At 42.0% G+C, this 17,357-nt stretch overlaps 1 protein-coding gene across 1 annotated transcript; it reads right to left on the reverse strand.

The window, feature by feature from the left end:
- Positions 1–9,705: 9,705 nt before the first annotated feature.
- On the reverse strand, positions 9,706–14,715 carry irx1a (iroquois homeobox 1a). Its single transcript, XM_050047613.1, has 4 exons — positions 14,150–14,715; positions 11,658–12,756; positions 11,238–11,313; positions 9,706–10,239 (listed from the first exon to the last, which is right to left on the reverse strand). Exons 1-4 carry the CDS (start codon positions 14,390–14,392, stop codon positions 10,164–10,166), a joined length of 1,494 nt encoding a protein of 497 aa, XP_049903570.1. The 5' UTR covers positions 14,393–14,715; the 3' UTR covers positions 9,706–10,163.
- Between the last annotated feature and the right edge of the window lie 2,642 nt (positions 14,716–17,357).

A 17,357-nucleotide genomic window follows, 5' to 3' on the forward strand; every position in this document is an offset into this window, starting at 1 on the left:
CTGAAGCCAATGGTTTTCATTATTTTCAGTTAAACATGACATAATTTTTCATCTTTTTTTAGTTTTGTCAAAGTTCCTTCAGCATTGTGCAGTGATTCACTTCACACACAAAAAAAAGCCTAAACTGAACATACAGAGAGTGTGGACTGTTTTAAAATCTGCTGTTGCATTCAGGTGCTTTTCAGTAGGTAGGAGAAAATGGATAAAACAGTTTAAATCCCAATGATAGTTGGATTGTCAACTCAATCCAGATTTGACTTATCAAACGAATCTGGGAGATGAATGCTTTTCAAAGGAAAAGGATCATATGTCATATTAAATCACAAAGCCATTATTACCAGTTGGTCCTAAGTCTTTCCAGAAATTAAGATCCAACGCCAGAGCATGTGAACGAGAGAAAACACAGCTGAGGAGGAAATGGCATCCTGGGGTCTTTAGCTGGACCAGTGTGTTTATTTTCCTCCCATGGTGCACCAGGGCCAAGCTGCTTAACGCAAGGCTGGTGTTCCTGTGGGGCTCTGTATACTGTATGTGTGTGTGTAATAGTTTGCAGCTGTGTGTGTTGATAGTATTATTATTATTACTCTAATGCAATGGCATTTTTTTTGCACTGACACAACCATATAGTCAAAGGCCATGCTATTTAGCTTGTGTTGATCTGTAAATATCAACACCTAAATATTGAAGGGAGAAAAAAAAAGTTTTTTCTTTTTTTTTAAAATTACATATTATCACATATTATTACAGTCAGTATAATGGTGCATTTGGTCAAGCCTATGGTACATGTGCCTATATACTATAAAAACAACTAGTGAACTAGTGAGGGAGCAGAGAGCTTGGGGCCTGAGCGTTGGATAAACGTTTGGTTTTCCCCGCTGCCTCCGCCTGTGTCTGGATTATGAAGGGCAGATATACAGCACTTCAGAGTGTGCCAATTAACAGCCCCAGCAGCGGCCGCCACACAGGAGGGCCCCTCATAAAGACTCACCCTATGGTGTAAGCCCTGCCACTTCCAAGTGCTTTATCCGGGGCCGAGCCCATACACACAGCTGTTAAACTGGCAGGTTTTAAGCAGCCCCAGCATCGCCGACAGGCCCAGGAGTTCATAAAGATTTTCTCAGCAAGTGCTTTCCCAAGGAAAGAGAGTGAGATGAGAGGAAGGAGACAGGGAGAGGGAGAGGGAGGGTGAGCAAGGCGGCTGGGCAATCAAGGGGCAGACCTTGCTCAGAGACAAGATAGAGCCACCACGCTTCTTGCCTTCATCCCTCTCTCTGTCCCTCTATCTCTCCATCTTTCTTTCCGTTCTTGACTGCACTCTTTCCCCCTCTTTTTTTTTTTTTTTTTTTTTTTTTCTCATGTGAAGAAGTGGTGATTGCGATGATGGGCAAGCCAACAACAGGCAGGGGGTGGCCTGCTGAGGACTTGGAAGTTGGGATAACTCCAATCGTCCAAGCCACTGCCACCCCTGCCTGCCACATACCAACTGCTGGCATTTGAACAGCTTTGATACATATTTTAAAGGCTGCAGTGCATCAGAACTGTACTAATCTTAGTTAAAAGGCGAAGCACCATATACCGTTTTTTCTTCATGCATAGAGGCCCAGCGGCACATGCTGCAAATTGCTGGGGATGGAAGGACACACAAGCTGTGCATGGATCGACAGGCTTATGAAATTTTAAAAATGAGCAAATATATACCCCTTGGCCAATGTATACAGATTAAGCCAAGAGACAAGCCTCACTTATTTGGTGAATTTACTGCATGCTAAAGCAGATTATTGCCTTAGTATTGCTCTATCCACAGCAGGGATTGATTAGAGGAAAATAAAAAAAAATAAAAAACTTTTTGCCAATGATAAATCAAACAACTCTCCAAAGTCTTTATTTCAAACTTTTAGTATTTGTAAACCAGAAAAAACTCACACAAAACTCATCTATATATTTATGTATACATATTCTGATATTCTGAGTAACTATGAGTCTCGACAATGGGACAACGTTTGCTTATTGCATGAAAGAGTTCAGTGTTCGCTGCAGTTTTGACAGTTAAGTGATGTGGGCCGCAAGCTAACTGAATGTCATGCGAGATATTGTTTGACCAAGCCCGTGTGTGTGTGTTTGTGTGTGTGTGTGTGTGTGTGTGTGTTTTTTTGTGTGTGTGTGTGTGTGTGTGTGTGCATGGCTGCACGCAAACTGCACATGCATGTATGCACACATATCCACACACATCCCTAATATGCATGTTTGTGAGTATACAGCATGCGCATATCTAAATGGCTGCATGCATGTTGTGTATGTGAACGTCAGCAGCCTAGGGTCCACTGCCATTGTTCCTGCAGACTGAAGCAGAGATAAAGCAATAGAAACTGAGCTGACCACATGCTAGACAGTATTGGCCACAGATGTGCCCAGACAGATCACAGAGAAAACGTGATGGCATTTCCTCAAGATGTGGATGTGTATTTTTAAACTTTGATGTGAACATGATTTGCCATGAAAAAATGCTTTGTTCGCGTGATTCACATGGTCTCAATAACAGAGCTCATACATATTGTATGCCTATCCAGAACTTTTTTGTGTGTGTGTGTGTCAGTAATAGCGTATGTTGATCTCAGGACATTTAGCAGCATGCAGAATGAGCTTTTCGCTCAAGAAAAATGGCGCACGTGGTTGAATATCCTTTTGACGACAGGGGTAACATGCGTAGCATGTCAGTGGCTGAGACAGTTGGTATTACAGCTACAACAACACTATGTGATATTCTTCATTTTGAGGTCATGTATGGCCACAGGTCCTTTTGTGCTGATTCCCCTTTGAATACATTAGCCAGGCAGTTACAAGACATGATGTGATTTAATAAAATGTGATCAAACAAATGTTAACATCTAAAGGCTGTCATACACATGCAACATTTTAAGGCTACGTGGATGGATATTTTTGTCGGCAGCCAACCAACATTTTTTTTGTTCTATAATGGCATTTTTCCCCCATTGAACACCATTTTACTTTCCATGTTGACTTCATCGGAACTGTCACTTCTCTTATGGCCTTACTAAACATTTTCTTCTTCAGAAGGTTGCCTGTGTATGATGGAGGTATCACTGGAGCTTAAAGAACTGCTTAAAAGTCATAGAAATCTTTGTAGAACGAAAGTTGGTGCACTATGACTGACTGACATTATTTTTTCAATGTTGCATACTTGATATAATACTTACATAATTAGCATGACATACATTAACACCACTTTAGTGCCTGTTATGGCCGATAGCTCCGCAGTTAATATTTGACATAACTATCCTCTGTTGAAACTCCCGGCATTCTGCGCCATGTGTCTTGGCTAACATTACACGGGGTACAGTACGGGGGGAACGGCAGGCGTGAAGAAAGAGCCTCCAGTTCAAGCAGAGGGGAAAGGTATCACTGCGAGGTAGTCTGGCTGTTGACCGCCCGGCTCTGTTTAGTTCAGGGTTTGCGTGTGTGTGAAGTGATAGTTCCAACACATTGTGTTCTTGTTCTGCTCTTCTTCTGTTTCAGCTTTGGCAGGTGACCCGGCATTGGATGTACTGGCTACTGTACACTAGGTGACAGCTTCTGACATTGTAATTGTCTGCTGTGGGTGAGGGGATGGAGGGTGTAATACATCTTGTGTTTCCTTTCTGGAGAAATTATTGATAACCAGAGCTGAGAGGTGGCGTTGGCATCAATGGCATGGTCTGAGATGGTCTTGATTGATAATGGTGATTTGGGTTTGCAGATTAATTGAGGGACTGAAATTAAAATTATCCAGGATTGACTGAATGTTAAACATCTGTTTTATGTTATAAGGGACTGACTTTTCATAAAGCACCTTTGTATGTAACATATGTCTTTGGTCGTCCAAATCCTTGAGAAAATTATCATGCATTTGTCAACTAAAAACTTTTTTCATCATGCTGTAGCAAGACACTGTCCCAACTACACATATTAAAATAAAAATGCAGTCCACTGAAGACATGAGCAAAAATACAGGAAGTTCCTGCACAACAAAAAAGCAACAAAAAAATGAAACAATAGCTTAATTATTAATTAAAAGATCATTTCTAAGTTAGATTTGGGCTATAAAAAAATATCTGTCACACTGGAATTAATGGCACTTTTTACTCTCCATACATGAAATAATCATGACAAAGTGGAATAAATATAATACATAATTTTGCAATGCCTCAGTAAACACACATTCACACATTATAAATGGACATCTCTCACCACAGTGAAAAGAAACAGACATGGCGCAGACAGGCTGAGTTGGACAGAGGGAGAAAAGATTTCACATTAGCAGGGACTAAGATGGTGAGTTGCATTTGATATCACCTTCTGCGCTGCACATGTGCTCGTGAGTGTTCACAGAGAGCGAGGGAAGCATCCTCTACTAAATGGAAATTCCTGTGCTTCAGCCACAGCTGCAGTATGACACTTCAGATGGCCGCGCTTCCCTTTGTACAGCCCCCTGGAATTAGCCCAAACCACAATGGCATCACATCAGAAAAGAAGGCAGGAAAAATCAGACTTTATTATCTGTCGCTGTGGAAATATCTGTGCAGGGAGAGAAAAGGGGGCACGAGGCCCTTGGCTTCCTTGCCATGTCAACCTGCATTTTATTATTGAAAATACACACACACATACACACACACACAACTGCCTTCAAATAAGTGTCAGCTAACCCACTGTTATGATACCTGTTCTTGGGGGAAAGCTTGGCACAGCGCTGATATGTAAACATTGCTACACTTATCATTTTCCCTTTTCTTATTGCTCTAATTTTGGAGCCAATAAAAACAATAATTTTCTACAGATTGCAGTCATAAGCAGGTAATCTGTTATGTGTGACGTGCTGCGACTGTAAATTTATTTTGCTGTGGAGAAATTGACGTAGCACTATCATGTCAAAGTGAACCAACACCACATCAGGACTGAGGAAACATTGTTCAACTAGCGCTGGGAAACAAACTCTCGGCTAACGATGAGAAGTAGTATCGCAGAGAATAAAACTTTCCATCAAATTGTGTTCGGGGAGGGGATTCACTTCAAAGAGATTTCAACAACAGTGCTGTCTGTCTAATTTACGTTTTTCAAGCACATGCCAAATGTAAAAACCCCAATTTTGAGGAGTGTATAATTACAGGGAGAGAAATGAATGACTATAAATACCCCCATCATTACTAGTCCCTCCTGAAGAACATGATCCATACTGAAGGATAATTAAGGCAAAATATTTCTGATCCTCCAACAGACTGTACCAGGAATGTGTGCACGCGTACACTCGTGCTTCTGTGTGTTCATTGCGCATGGGTTTGTGTGTGTTACAGATAGAAAGACTGAGGGAGTGTGTGTGTGTGTGTGAGAGAGGGAGGGAGGGGGGGAATCACAAGGCATTCTCCCCTAAATATAGTTCTGTTCTGGTGGAGCCGCTATGTACGGATACTTCAGGAGAACTCAAGACAGACCAGCTTTAATTGGTTTGCGGAGTCATTAATGGAACAGAAGCACAACTCCAGTACAAGTGTGTGTGTCTGAACACGAGCGCTTATGTGTGTATATTGGACCCTGTCAATGCCCTTTAAACAACAACAGACACAAGGAAATAACTTTGATCAACAAACATGTAGCAAACAAGAAGATAATAATGAACCTCCATGTTCAGCCGAGGTCTCTTAAAATAGACCATTTCAACTAGGATATATCAGATTTGAGGATAATATTTCTAGATTAGGCCAGCTAATTAGTGCCCCAATATTTGGCACGACGCTTTGACTGAGATCCAAATAAGCATATTGTCCTCATCGGAGAGGAGTGAAAGAGCTTTCCTGTGTTCTTCACTCAGAGTCAGAAAGAATGTTCAACTGAGACAGAGAAAACTTTACTCGACTGCTCTCCCTGCCTCGCTTTGTTATCTCTTCCTCTCTTTCTTGCCCGATCAAAACGTAAGAATGTCGCTTTGAGTGGCCAAATGAAAGGAAACCAGGCAAACATGAGCGAGAGACCGTGTTTATTTCTAGTATATCTATAAGCCAGGCCAGGTTTTTGTGTCGGCAGGGGTCTGCACGGGTTGTTGAGTTGTTGTGAGTTGCTGCTGAACCGGCAGTGAGTCAGTCAGCCAGCCAGTTGTCAGGCAAGTACCAGTTCCTTGTTGCTATTTGTGTTTGAGTGTAGCCGTGCCGAGAGCCTCCCTCCCTCCGTTTTCCCTTTTCCAACCGAATCCGCCAACCTCTTCCTGTGGCAAGAATCGTGTCTTACAGCAGCCTATCGCTCCTGCAATGAAAAGCCTGTGACCAAGGCATTCGTCCCCTTTCACTGCCATTGTGTCGCTGAAACAAGGAGCAGGAGCAAAGTAGTCAGCTAAACACGGTGTAGCAGGGTTCGATGGTGGCCCCGCTGTGGCTGCTAGTGCCGGGGCTCCACTGACTTGTTGTTGCTTGTTGTTGTGTGTTTCCCCCAGCTGGGGCCGGGGCCAGGGCCAGGGGATGGCTTTTGTGTCATCGTGCGAGCCGTGCTGCACTCGTGAAACTAGATAAATGGATTAGAGGGGCGCAGATATGGGCGGGCATCTTTGAGAAAAAGACAACGGAGATGTTGAAGGGAAGCGGGGGTTGGAAGAGGAGGGTGAAGGGGACAGGAAGAGGCAAAGACATTTGTGTTGTTGGGGCTACAAGGGGTCGAGTCGCTTGTAAGAATGGCCTGCTTCTGCCTAAAAAGACAAGACAGTGATAAACTTTCCTCCCCATGCAGTCACCTCTCTCCTCCTCACTCTCCCTGCTACACACACACACACTCACACAAACTGTCACAGCGCACAATTCACCACTAAAATGAATGGATTGCCACAGTGTGACATGTCTCAGTTGCAGGGGGAGATGGTTCTTGTTCGCCAACAAAAGACTGTGGTATTATGGGGGGCCACAGCCTGCCACAGAATGCTAAATTGTTTTAGGGTCAACAACTTATTGTCTTTGCATGAGCCACAATTTACATATCTCCCGAGTAGGTTTCAGCTCTCGGTGCTCAGATGAAAATAGCAGAACCTCCTCTAGCCTTTGAAAGAGTTAAAGCCTTTCAAAGGTTGCTGGAAATACCTTTGATGAGTTGTTTTCTTTATTTATTTCCTTAGAAAAACAGCAAAACAACTCTTATTTCAGCCGTGTAATGAGTAAATGGATTTCTGATATAATGTATGGTAATTATTAATTTGAATTATCTCATCACTTTAACCATTATGGAGCAATTACCATAATATAATCATTGTTTACAGTGTATAACAATAGAACCAGTGTTTTAAAGCCAGATAATATATGTATTTACCTCCATAATCCCAAAGAGCATTATTCTTAAGCTCTATATTTACATTTATTTCATTTATCTACTCTTCTGTTTTTTTTTATTTCATGGTCTTTATTTCCTTCCCCTCCCCTGCATCGTGGCCCAGGGCATACGGGGAAGAAATGGCTGGAAGTGACAGCCTAATTATCAGCTCCAACTCCGCTCATTACCCATTAGACAATCCACTGTACATCCACTTACTAAATGAATAATTTTGTATATATTATGGGAACACAATATTATGGCCTGCAGCTAACGCCTTTGCGCTAACCTCACGCTGTTCCAGTACAAAAGAAATAAATGGGACACCGAGAGGTTATTTAATTTTAGCCCCCAAAAGCCAGCTCATGAGAGGATGTCATGTGCAAATGGAGCGCGGAGGGGAGGGGAGGGGAATATGAAATTTACACACCTGCCTTTTTTTTTTTTTTTTTTTTCCACGCCGCAATATTAGAATCATTATTGCCAAAGCACGTGTTGGAGCATAAGTGAAATTGGCGAGAGTCAGATGGCGTAATATTATTGTGATTTCTAACCTTTATCTAATGACAGGGGCCGGAACACCTTCTTTAAAAAAAATCTCTTTGCATTGCTATCTGAGTTCATGCAACGAAAAATAATACTGACACATTAAACTCCTCACTACAGTAAAATTATTGCGCATTTCCTTATTCCCTCCTGCACCAAGAGACACCCATTTGCATATGCTGATGTGTTTGTGTTGTGAGTTAAGTTGTGTTAATGTAGCTATAAAAGCGGAATGACCCCGCTCCGGTCAACAAAACCCTCACTGACCTTTGTTAATTTTTCCTCCACTGCGTGACTGTTTAGCGAATGGCCATTTAAGTGACGCAGATTTATGCGCATAGACGTCCCTCCTACTGCCACACAGATATGGTCTAGTCAACGTTTACCAAGCATTAAAAAAAAGAAATAAATCACTTTTGCAAATGCTGTAATGTTTCAGACTGGTGCAATTATTTGTAATAAGTTAATTTAAAAGCTGTGCAGGCTTTTTTAGGAGGTAATAATATTGCATCTCCAAATATTAGATGATTTACTGCAGATTCCTATGTGAAAACGAAAGATGATTTTGGCCCCTAACGAAAAATATTTCTCTTACTATATTTTATGTGAACTTAGAGTCATAATATTCCCATAAATAAAGTGACTTCTACTTGTGTTATTTGTATTCCCGTAGAATCTGCGCACGCGTAATGCAGTTAAAGGTGCAATGAGTTTAAATCAAACTGTAAAGCATAATGTATTGTGTGTGATAATACAGTTAGAGTACAAGTATTTCCACGTGAATTATAGCTCTTTTGGAGGAGGGGAGGAAAGCTTGTTTCAAGCTTAAGCGATATATGACTCGCCTATAGAGGTCGCTGTGATATTGCAAAACAGATGTGCATAAGTCACTCCACAGGTTTGGGCCACTCACATAATTCACCCTCTGGAACAGCTCACTTCGCAGCTTACTGTCATTTACAAAGGTGCCCGAGCTCACACAAGGAACAGTTTCTCCAATTATACTGGAGCTATTTTGGGACACACTTAGAAAAAAATCGCATGTGGAGTTTTACCCAAACAATAATGTGATAAAAAGGAGTCACATTTTAGTGAAGATGATTAAAAATGTTGCCTGTGTATCCATGAAAGCTCCTGTAAATGACAAGAACAGCAGAAAAACACATTGCTCACATCATCCCCTACCCCTGTTTATTATTGCTAAATTATTGCACTTTCCTCTTGTTATGTTTAAACCTCATTAGAGCTGTTGTGGTAAATCAATATTTACTTTTGGTCACCGATTGAGGAGCAAAGAAGCAGCTTTTTATAGGCTAATGATCACTATCAGCCTCGGGACAGATAGTGCCCCCCCCAAAACACTGACCCTGCTCCACAAGGCCGACAATGTCAGCCCCCTTCCTCCTCCTCCCCCTCCTTCCCTCCCAAAAAAACGAAAATATTAATAATTTATCTTCGAATCGACTTCTCTCTCTGACAGATTAGATTTTAAACATTTGATTTTGTTTGGACTGGGCGTTCCCATATTATTACTTAATGACCTTCCCAGCTGCTCCTGTCCATTTTCTGTCACCAGCAACCATCTGGACACTTATTAGCACCTCAATGCATCCACGCTGCTTTCCTCCCAAACTTGAATAAAATTAAGCCTGCTTGCAGACTGCCAATATCATTTTTTCCCCTTCCTTCCCCATTCCCACCCTTGTTGAAATAAAATTGGTAGTAGGCCAACGTTTTGCTTTCCAAAAGATATTTGCAATAATAATTATAATAATATTAATTATGATGATAGTAATGACCATGTCGAAAAGAAATATAGGCTGCAGATACTCGTGGGTTTTCTCTATAATTTCATTTAGTTTATTAGGCAAAATATACGATCTGGACAAATTCCTTCAACGCTTCCTATTTACAAATTTAAATCACTTGGTATTTACATTAAAGAAAGGACACCAAAAAACACAAGATAGAGACAAAAATAATATTAATAATAATAATAATAATTATAATAATAATAAAGTAAAAAGCCTACCAAAATGTCCCAGCCTGCCTGGGCAAAGTGGAGAGAAAGAGAGTAACATTATAGGCGCGATTATAGGCTACACAACAATAGAGGAAGTAATCCATCCATCCACAGGATATTACCAAATTACGCCATTTGTTCTGTACCGACTGAATGCTACGCTGCATTATTATTTCTCAATGTCCTTTTTTAGGGAGTGTAAAGTCTTTTTTTTCTATTTTTCTTTTCCTTTTTTTCAAGCACGAAAAAAATGTCTTGATCAAGCCGAGGAGAGAGCAGTGAGGACTCGTTGCGTGGCGTCTTGTGGACTCCTGGCGCTGGAAGGCAGAGAGGATCTGGATAAAGAATAATACAGAAAGGTAGATAAATACCCCCGCCGTGTTTGGACAGCGGGTTTCAATATGCATCTCAATTGTCTGGCTGAACAGCTTTGATTTGAAACAGACTGAAATCCCACCCTCTCCAATCCACCACTTTCTTTTACAATAATAATAATAATAATAATGATAATAATAATAATAATTAAAGGACAATATCACAATAATTATTCTTATCATAATTATTATTTTACAAGTGGCGAAAAAAAATTCCACCTTATGCAACAATTATCAGTATTTTAATCCCTTAATATTCTTCTTATTTCTAAATGACTGTTGCACACACACGTACACACACACACACACACACACACACGCACACAGAGGATATTTTGTAATACTTGAAACAGAGGTAAACTTTTTTTCCCTCTCCCCCTTTCGGTAAGAGCGCTCCCCAGGGCTCCGGCTTCTCCCAGGGGTCTTTAGGGAAAGCACACAGCCCAGACAGAGCCCGTTTTACTCGGTGACTTGATAAGTAGCCACACTCTCCCCAGAGGGAAGGAATTAAAGGGGGTGTGGGATGGGAGTCAAGACCCCTGTCACCCGCAAAGCAAACTGTGTTTTATTTATCTTTGTTGGTTTTATTTTGGAAGGGTTATCATTGTTGTCTTACGTTTAAAAAATAAATTAAAAGACATAAAAGTTAAATTTAGACACTGGAATTCGTAAAACAAATTGCATTCACTATGATTATATTTATTTGTCGGATAATTACTGGAGTTATAATTTCATAAATATCCTGGGCCTTCCCTCATGTTCATGCTTAATTTTACTTCTTTTAATTCTTCATGGAAAAAAATGCCTCTAAATTAGTTTACACTTTGATTGATGCAATAATATTATTCTACATTTATATATATATATATATATTATTATAATGCTGAGGCTGGTTATGTTCTCATGGCAACGTGTTTCCAACAATCAGCAAAAGCAAAAGAGTAAAAAACGTGTCTCACCTGTCATGGATGGGTCGAAAGGAAGACTTCAGGATCTGTGTTGGAGGTGAAACAGACCTTACACCGTTTTCATGGTCTAAAAAGGAAATAAGCAAAAACACGTATTAGTACTGGGATGGTGGATAAATTCTAGGTCTGTATATTTTTTCTAAAACAAATGAATATGTGTCAGTGTTGCTTTGTTAATGTAGTGCGTGAACACTGTGGATTTGACTGTGTGTATGTAGCTTACTCATATATATATATATATATATATATATATATATATATATATATATATATGTGTGTATTGTTTGAAATACAAAAGTAAGGCATAAGATGCACCATTAATGTAACACATATGGATTATGTTAAGTATAAAATACAAAGCGCTTGCATGTGACATTTATGCGCGTGCACGCGTCCAGACTGTTCCCTTACCTATGTGCTTGGGACTGTGGGTCTCTGGTGAGGCCTTGCTGTCATTGCTGAGTGCTGCTGCAGCTGCTACCGGCGACACCACCACTGATGTCGGCTGCTGCTGCTGCTGCTGCTGGGCCGGCAAGTGGTGGTTGTGGTGGTGATGGTGCTGGTTTACTCCCAGAAACGACCTCACATTTAGCAGGGAGTTCTGACCCAGGAAAGCTCCATTTGTCCAGTTGTGGAACTTTCCAATCTGGCAAGTGTACAGTCCATGACTGGGGAGGAAGGCCGGGTGGGTCTGGATCTGGTGGTGGGGCGCTGATGAGTGAGTGGTGGCCGCTGGGCCACAAGGGGACGTGGGTTTCTGAGATGAGCTATCGGGACTAGTAGCGGTCTCTGCTAAAGACCAGATTTTAGGCTTATTGTTAGACGGGAGAGGAAAGCTCCCGGGTCTATCCGGGGACAAAACTCTTGTGGTGTTGTTGTTGTTGCCGTCCGAGTTGTCTTTACTCCCTGGGTGAACTGAAATTGTGCTCTTAGATTTGTCAAAGGCCTCATGGGCCTGTAGGGCGAAGGCCCGTCTTTTCTCCAAGCTGTCCAACTCTCCCCCCGCACCGACACCGCCCCTGTGGTCCCTGCTCCCCTCCGTTGATTTATCATCATCATCCTCGTTGCTTTGATCCCCGTCGTTGTCGTCGATTTTGTCTATATCTATGCTCTCCAAATCAATCTCCTCCTCGTCTTCGTTTTTCTCCGCCTCGTCTCCGCTGCCGAACAAGTTACCGTCCTCCCCGTCCTCTTTGCTCCTGCTTCCCCAGGTCACCTTGTTCTCCTTCTTGAGCCTCCTCCTGGCGTTGGCGAACCATGTCGAGACCTGCGTCAGCGTCATTTTGGTGATGATGGCCAGCATGATCTTCTCCCCCTTGGTCGGGTACGGGTTCTTCCTGTGCTCGTTGAGCCAGGCTTTCAGGGTGCTGGTGCTCTCCCGGGTGGCGTTCTTGGGCCTGGCCGGATCCCCGTACTGAAACTGGCCGTATGGGTAGAAGGCCGGAGACGTGTGGGCTGCAAAGCTGGCAGGATGGACGCCAGGACTATCCTTCAGCTCATACTGGGATCCCTTGAAAATAAAGGATGATAGTTTTATAACAGTGGAACATTAAATATACAGAAATAGTGTGACAGACTGGATTTTAAAACACACCCCTTAATCATTTTAGCTCAGATGCATGTGACCATTGTTTATTTCTGCAACTCAAACAAGTGAAATGACCTCCATTAAAAAAAAAAAAAAAAAATCCACGAGCTGCACCTGACTCTGAGCTTTCCACAAATAAGCTTCTCAACTTGCAAAATACCACATGCTAGGCCTGCGTCACCTGCGCCTGCACAAATACTCACTCAAAGGCAAGAGACCTTTGAGCAGCAAACATGTTTCATACATGTCAGTCTAGAAACGGAACACACCAAGTCAACAGGATGGGAGAAAGTTCGCTGCATCATTGTGAACACGCAGATGGCATGCAAACTGCCAGCTTTCATGTTTACCTGCCAAACTCCCCCCTCCCTCCCCTCCACACTCCTCAAGCATGTCAAAGCACTTTCAAGGCCTTAAGTTAAGTTTTCTCTGCGTGCCGCACTTTAGGCATGGCTCGCTTATATTTGCTTTGGACACAGCACTCAAACATATCGATCAGTTCACACGCTTGGAGTTTGGGGATAATAGCTCTTGTTTTGGGAGCTTTGGCGCAGTAGTGCCTGCCTGTGGGCCTGACGCACACCTTTGCCAACACGTTAATACACTGCAAGTTGATTTTTATCACCTGGTGTATTTTAGGCCAATGCATCTGGCAATTCATAAAGACAGGAAGAATCCACGTGGCATTCAACCATGACAGGAGAATACACTGTGGCAAAACAAAGCCTCCACCACCATTAATATTTATTGTAGGCTGTATTTATAGCCTGTAAGCTTTTGTTCTTTGGTGGAGATTATTTTAATGGTCTGATAGAAATAATCAGGCTGGGTTAGGAAACGAGTTGAAACTTTTTCTTTGCATGGTGCATGTTAAAACGCAGATCTATGACACGTTTTTTTTCCTTCCGTGATCTAAACTTTGCAATCGATCATCCTAACATTTAGAGAAAATAGTCATATAGTTGGTGTGAATTACGGCTTTTGTTTACATGTTTTGCTTGATGCGCAAATACACAATTTCAAGTCAGAATTTTTATTTATTTTTTTAATTAACAGCTCAAACTTTTCACATTTGTAACTCAGCCAAGTAAGGCACGCAACCGTGAAAAAATAAAGCAAATACGCACGAATATTTAGCAATCCATATTTAAATAATCACGTATAAGATTGCGTTTTTTATTGTTTTTGTTTACATTACGCAGCCTTTTTTTAGTCAGCTGTGGGAAGCTTACGCATACACAATCGTCTGTGCAAGGCGGATCCGTAAACAGACACACACACACGCACAAAACAAAAAAACAGCATACATTCTTACCATTTGTGAGAAAAGAGCCAAGTCCGCGCTGGTGTACGGTAAGAAAGCGCTGTAGTTGTGTGCGTACGGGTTGGCGTACATGCCCAACACCGAAGTGACCGCCGCTGCGGTGGCGGACGGACTTCCCCCGATTTCGGTGCTCCCTCCCCGGGACGATGGCGTAAGCACTCCCGGTCTGTCGCTCCCATACACCGCCTGGGAGGCACTTAAGTACTGCGGGTAGCCTAGCTGGGGGAAAGACATCTCCACCGCCGAAATAGTCGCACAGTAGTTGTACCGTCCGACAAAACTGTGCGTAAAAAAAAACAAAAAAGTATGCGAGAGAAAAAAAAGAAAAAAAAAAGAACCCGGAGGAGTAAAGGGAAAGTGTTTAAGCCAAAGTCACAGCTACTACAGACATACAGTGGTATGCAGTCAAAACAAGCCCGCTCTTAAATCTCGGCTTCCTCTCTTTTCTCGCGCAAAGTCCGCTGGATGTGATCTGATCAACAATTGCGCTCCGACTGACGCGCCTGGCCCTGAGGTCTCCAGGCTGATCTCTCAGATACAATTTGAAGTTGATGCTTTGATTGGCATCCCCTACTTGAGCCTGCAAGCTCCTCCTCGTTTGGAGCTATGTGGATAATGTGAATATAGAGTGAGCACATTGGCTGGGGCCTCTCTCTCTCCCTCTCTCTCTCGCTCTCTCTCTCTCTCTCTCCCCCCTCTCTCCCTCTTTCTCTCTCTCTGACTTTGACTCACACACACGCACACACACATACACTCTCCCTCTCTCTCTCTCCCTCCGTGTTTGGACTTATTGTATGTTAAATGTTCAAGCATTAGAGTCCATTCACCGAAGGCTTTGATTGTTGTATGACAACCTGTCTACACGATTTTACAGCTGTCCGACACAGGGGGAAGTAAACCCGTCAGAAGAAGGAACTTACTTTGAATAGATTTAAATTGTAATTAAAGAGGGAAAATGCCTCTCCGCAGAGGAATTAGTATTTGCTATCACGGGCTGCTGGTGCGTTTATTAAATTCATAGTGACTCATTTACTCTTTAAGTGTCATTCTCCAAGTTGGATTTATTCTTTGTAGTCTTCTTCATCCACTGTTTCCAAAACTTGTGTACTTGTTAAATCGGCATAATAGTTTAATCACGTTTATTAGGATGAGACTTTTTTTTTTTAAAGAAAAACAAATGTTTTAATAAAATTACCAAATTAATAAATAAGGAAATGAAGTGTAATATTCCAGCCATGTCAGTGCGATGCGAGTTTAAAGATTAAATAGCTCATTTCCGGGCGCTTTTCCTTCCAAAAGTCCAAAAGGAAAACGATGCAAATCTCTCCATATGATTTATTAATTATGTATGTTTTTATTGACTTGTGTTTTGGTTGCCTTTGATTTCCACATAAAGGTTTAATCAGCCAAATTCTCCCTCTTTTTTTCTCACCCTCGTTCCATCTGCACGCGCGCGCATGTGTGTATGTGCCTGCATGCGTTTGTGCGTGTGCGTGTGTGTGTGTGTGTGTGTGTGTGTGTGTGTGTGTGTGTTTTAACCAGATTGCTGTTGTCCTTTGTAACAACAGAGCCACTTCACGTTTCCTTGTTTTGAGTGAAAAGGAATGAGGAAAAAAGCCAGGGACAAGTCAAACACCGAGGCACCAGGCTGTAAAGTCTGCAGGTCCCTGGACGCACCACAAAATATTACGCACGTGCAGTTTGAGTCCCCAAATTAATTTCAGCGATTTGCCTATAATTTTAACACATTAACTAAAAAAAAAAAAGAAAAAAAAAAGCGAGGGTGAAGAGTCATTTATCCATCATAGTCTAGAAACATGATCACTTAAACTGTGACTTGTGTGTTCCTAAAAATTTTAAAATTTCTTTTATAAAATAGGATTCAGAAAAAAATATAAATCCACAAGAGTTGAAGTAAAAAAAATCTGATGCTGTAGCTTCTGGTCACCTCCTCTTGAACCGTTTATCCATTTTCCAGCTCAGAAAAAAAAGGTTCGGACTCTAACCTCCACTTTCCTTAGCTGTCCACTCCTGACACAGCCATGTGGCGCACGAGAGGGGGCTGTTCATGTTTTAACACTTCTATTTTTATTTGATTTGATTCTTATATCACCCACCTCCCCGAGTCAACGGGGGGGTTATTCTGTAGGTCTAGATTTAATGCCTTAACGACTGAAGCCCAAGAAGTCAGTAGATTTTGATCTGCACCAGATGGCTCCGAGTGGATATTGCCGAGCGCCGAGGATCTGTTAAAAATATCTGAGGGGCACTGATGGTAATCTGGGTAACACATCAGAAAGGAGGGGAGGAATGGCAATTGTGATAACCCGCTGGAAATGTGTGCAGGGGGCTAAATATGATGGCTGTGGTGGAGGGTGGGTGGGTGGGGGTGAGGAGACTGGAAATCTCTCTAAATAGAAATAAAAGAGACATTAGAGGAAAGTGAATGGGCTTGATCATCAATATTAAAATAAAGGACTTAGTGATAATTATAATAATATAACAAATAATGGAAATATTTAGAGTATAATCACTGGATTTGCAAATTTTCTTTTTGTCTTAAAGAAAACATTTTTATCTAGATTTTTCTTTTTGTGCAAAACAGAAATGTGACTCTTGGTAAACAATGACACGTGTTGAGGGCAATAAACCATCACCGTTAACTGATTTATTGGCTCTTGTTAAACTCTCATTACCACCACAAGCTCCTCAGCTTCAACCCAGGGAGAGAGAGAGAGAGAGAGAGAGAGAGAGGGAGAGAGAGAGAGAGAGAGGGAGAGAGAGAGAGAGAGAGAGAGAGAGAGAGAGAGACAGAGACAGAGAGGAAGAGAGGGAGGGAGGAGGGGGGAGAGAAAACTTTGTTCCGGATCGTCTCGCCGTCCATCCCTCTTTTTTAAACTCGTCCACCACCACGCGTTCACTTCCAATGCATTTCCTCGAAACAGGCTGGCTTTTACCAGCTGGAGCCGTGGCTTTATGACGCGCACGAGCATGAACGCACGCGCGCGCACACACCTCATATTTTGAATGCTCTCCCTTTATATATTTAAAAAAAAGACAGAGAATCCTCAGGCTGCTCATATGAGAGAGTTTTATCATGTAAATCTACAGGAGGCTCTTCATAAGCTGTTATGCCTTAATGGCCACATTCTAATAAGTCACTCAGGTGGTGGGCACGTTCCCTTTCTTTCTTTCTTTC

This window comes from Epinephelus moara, chromosome 6 (genome assembly GCF_006386435.1).
Source record: "Epinephelus moara isolate mb chromosome 6, YSFRI_EMoa_1.0, whole genome shotgun sequence".
NCBI lineage: Eukaryota > Metazoa > Chordata > Actinopteri > Perciformes > Serranidae > Epinephelus > Epinephelus moara.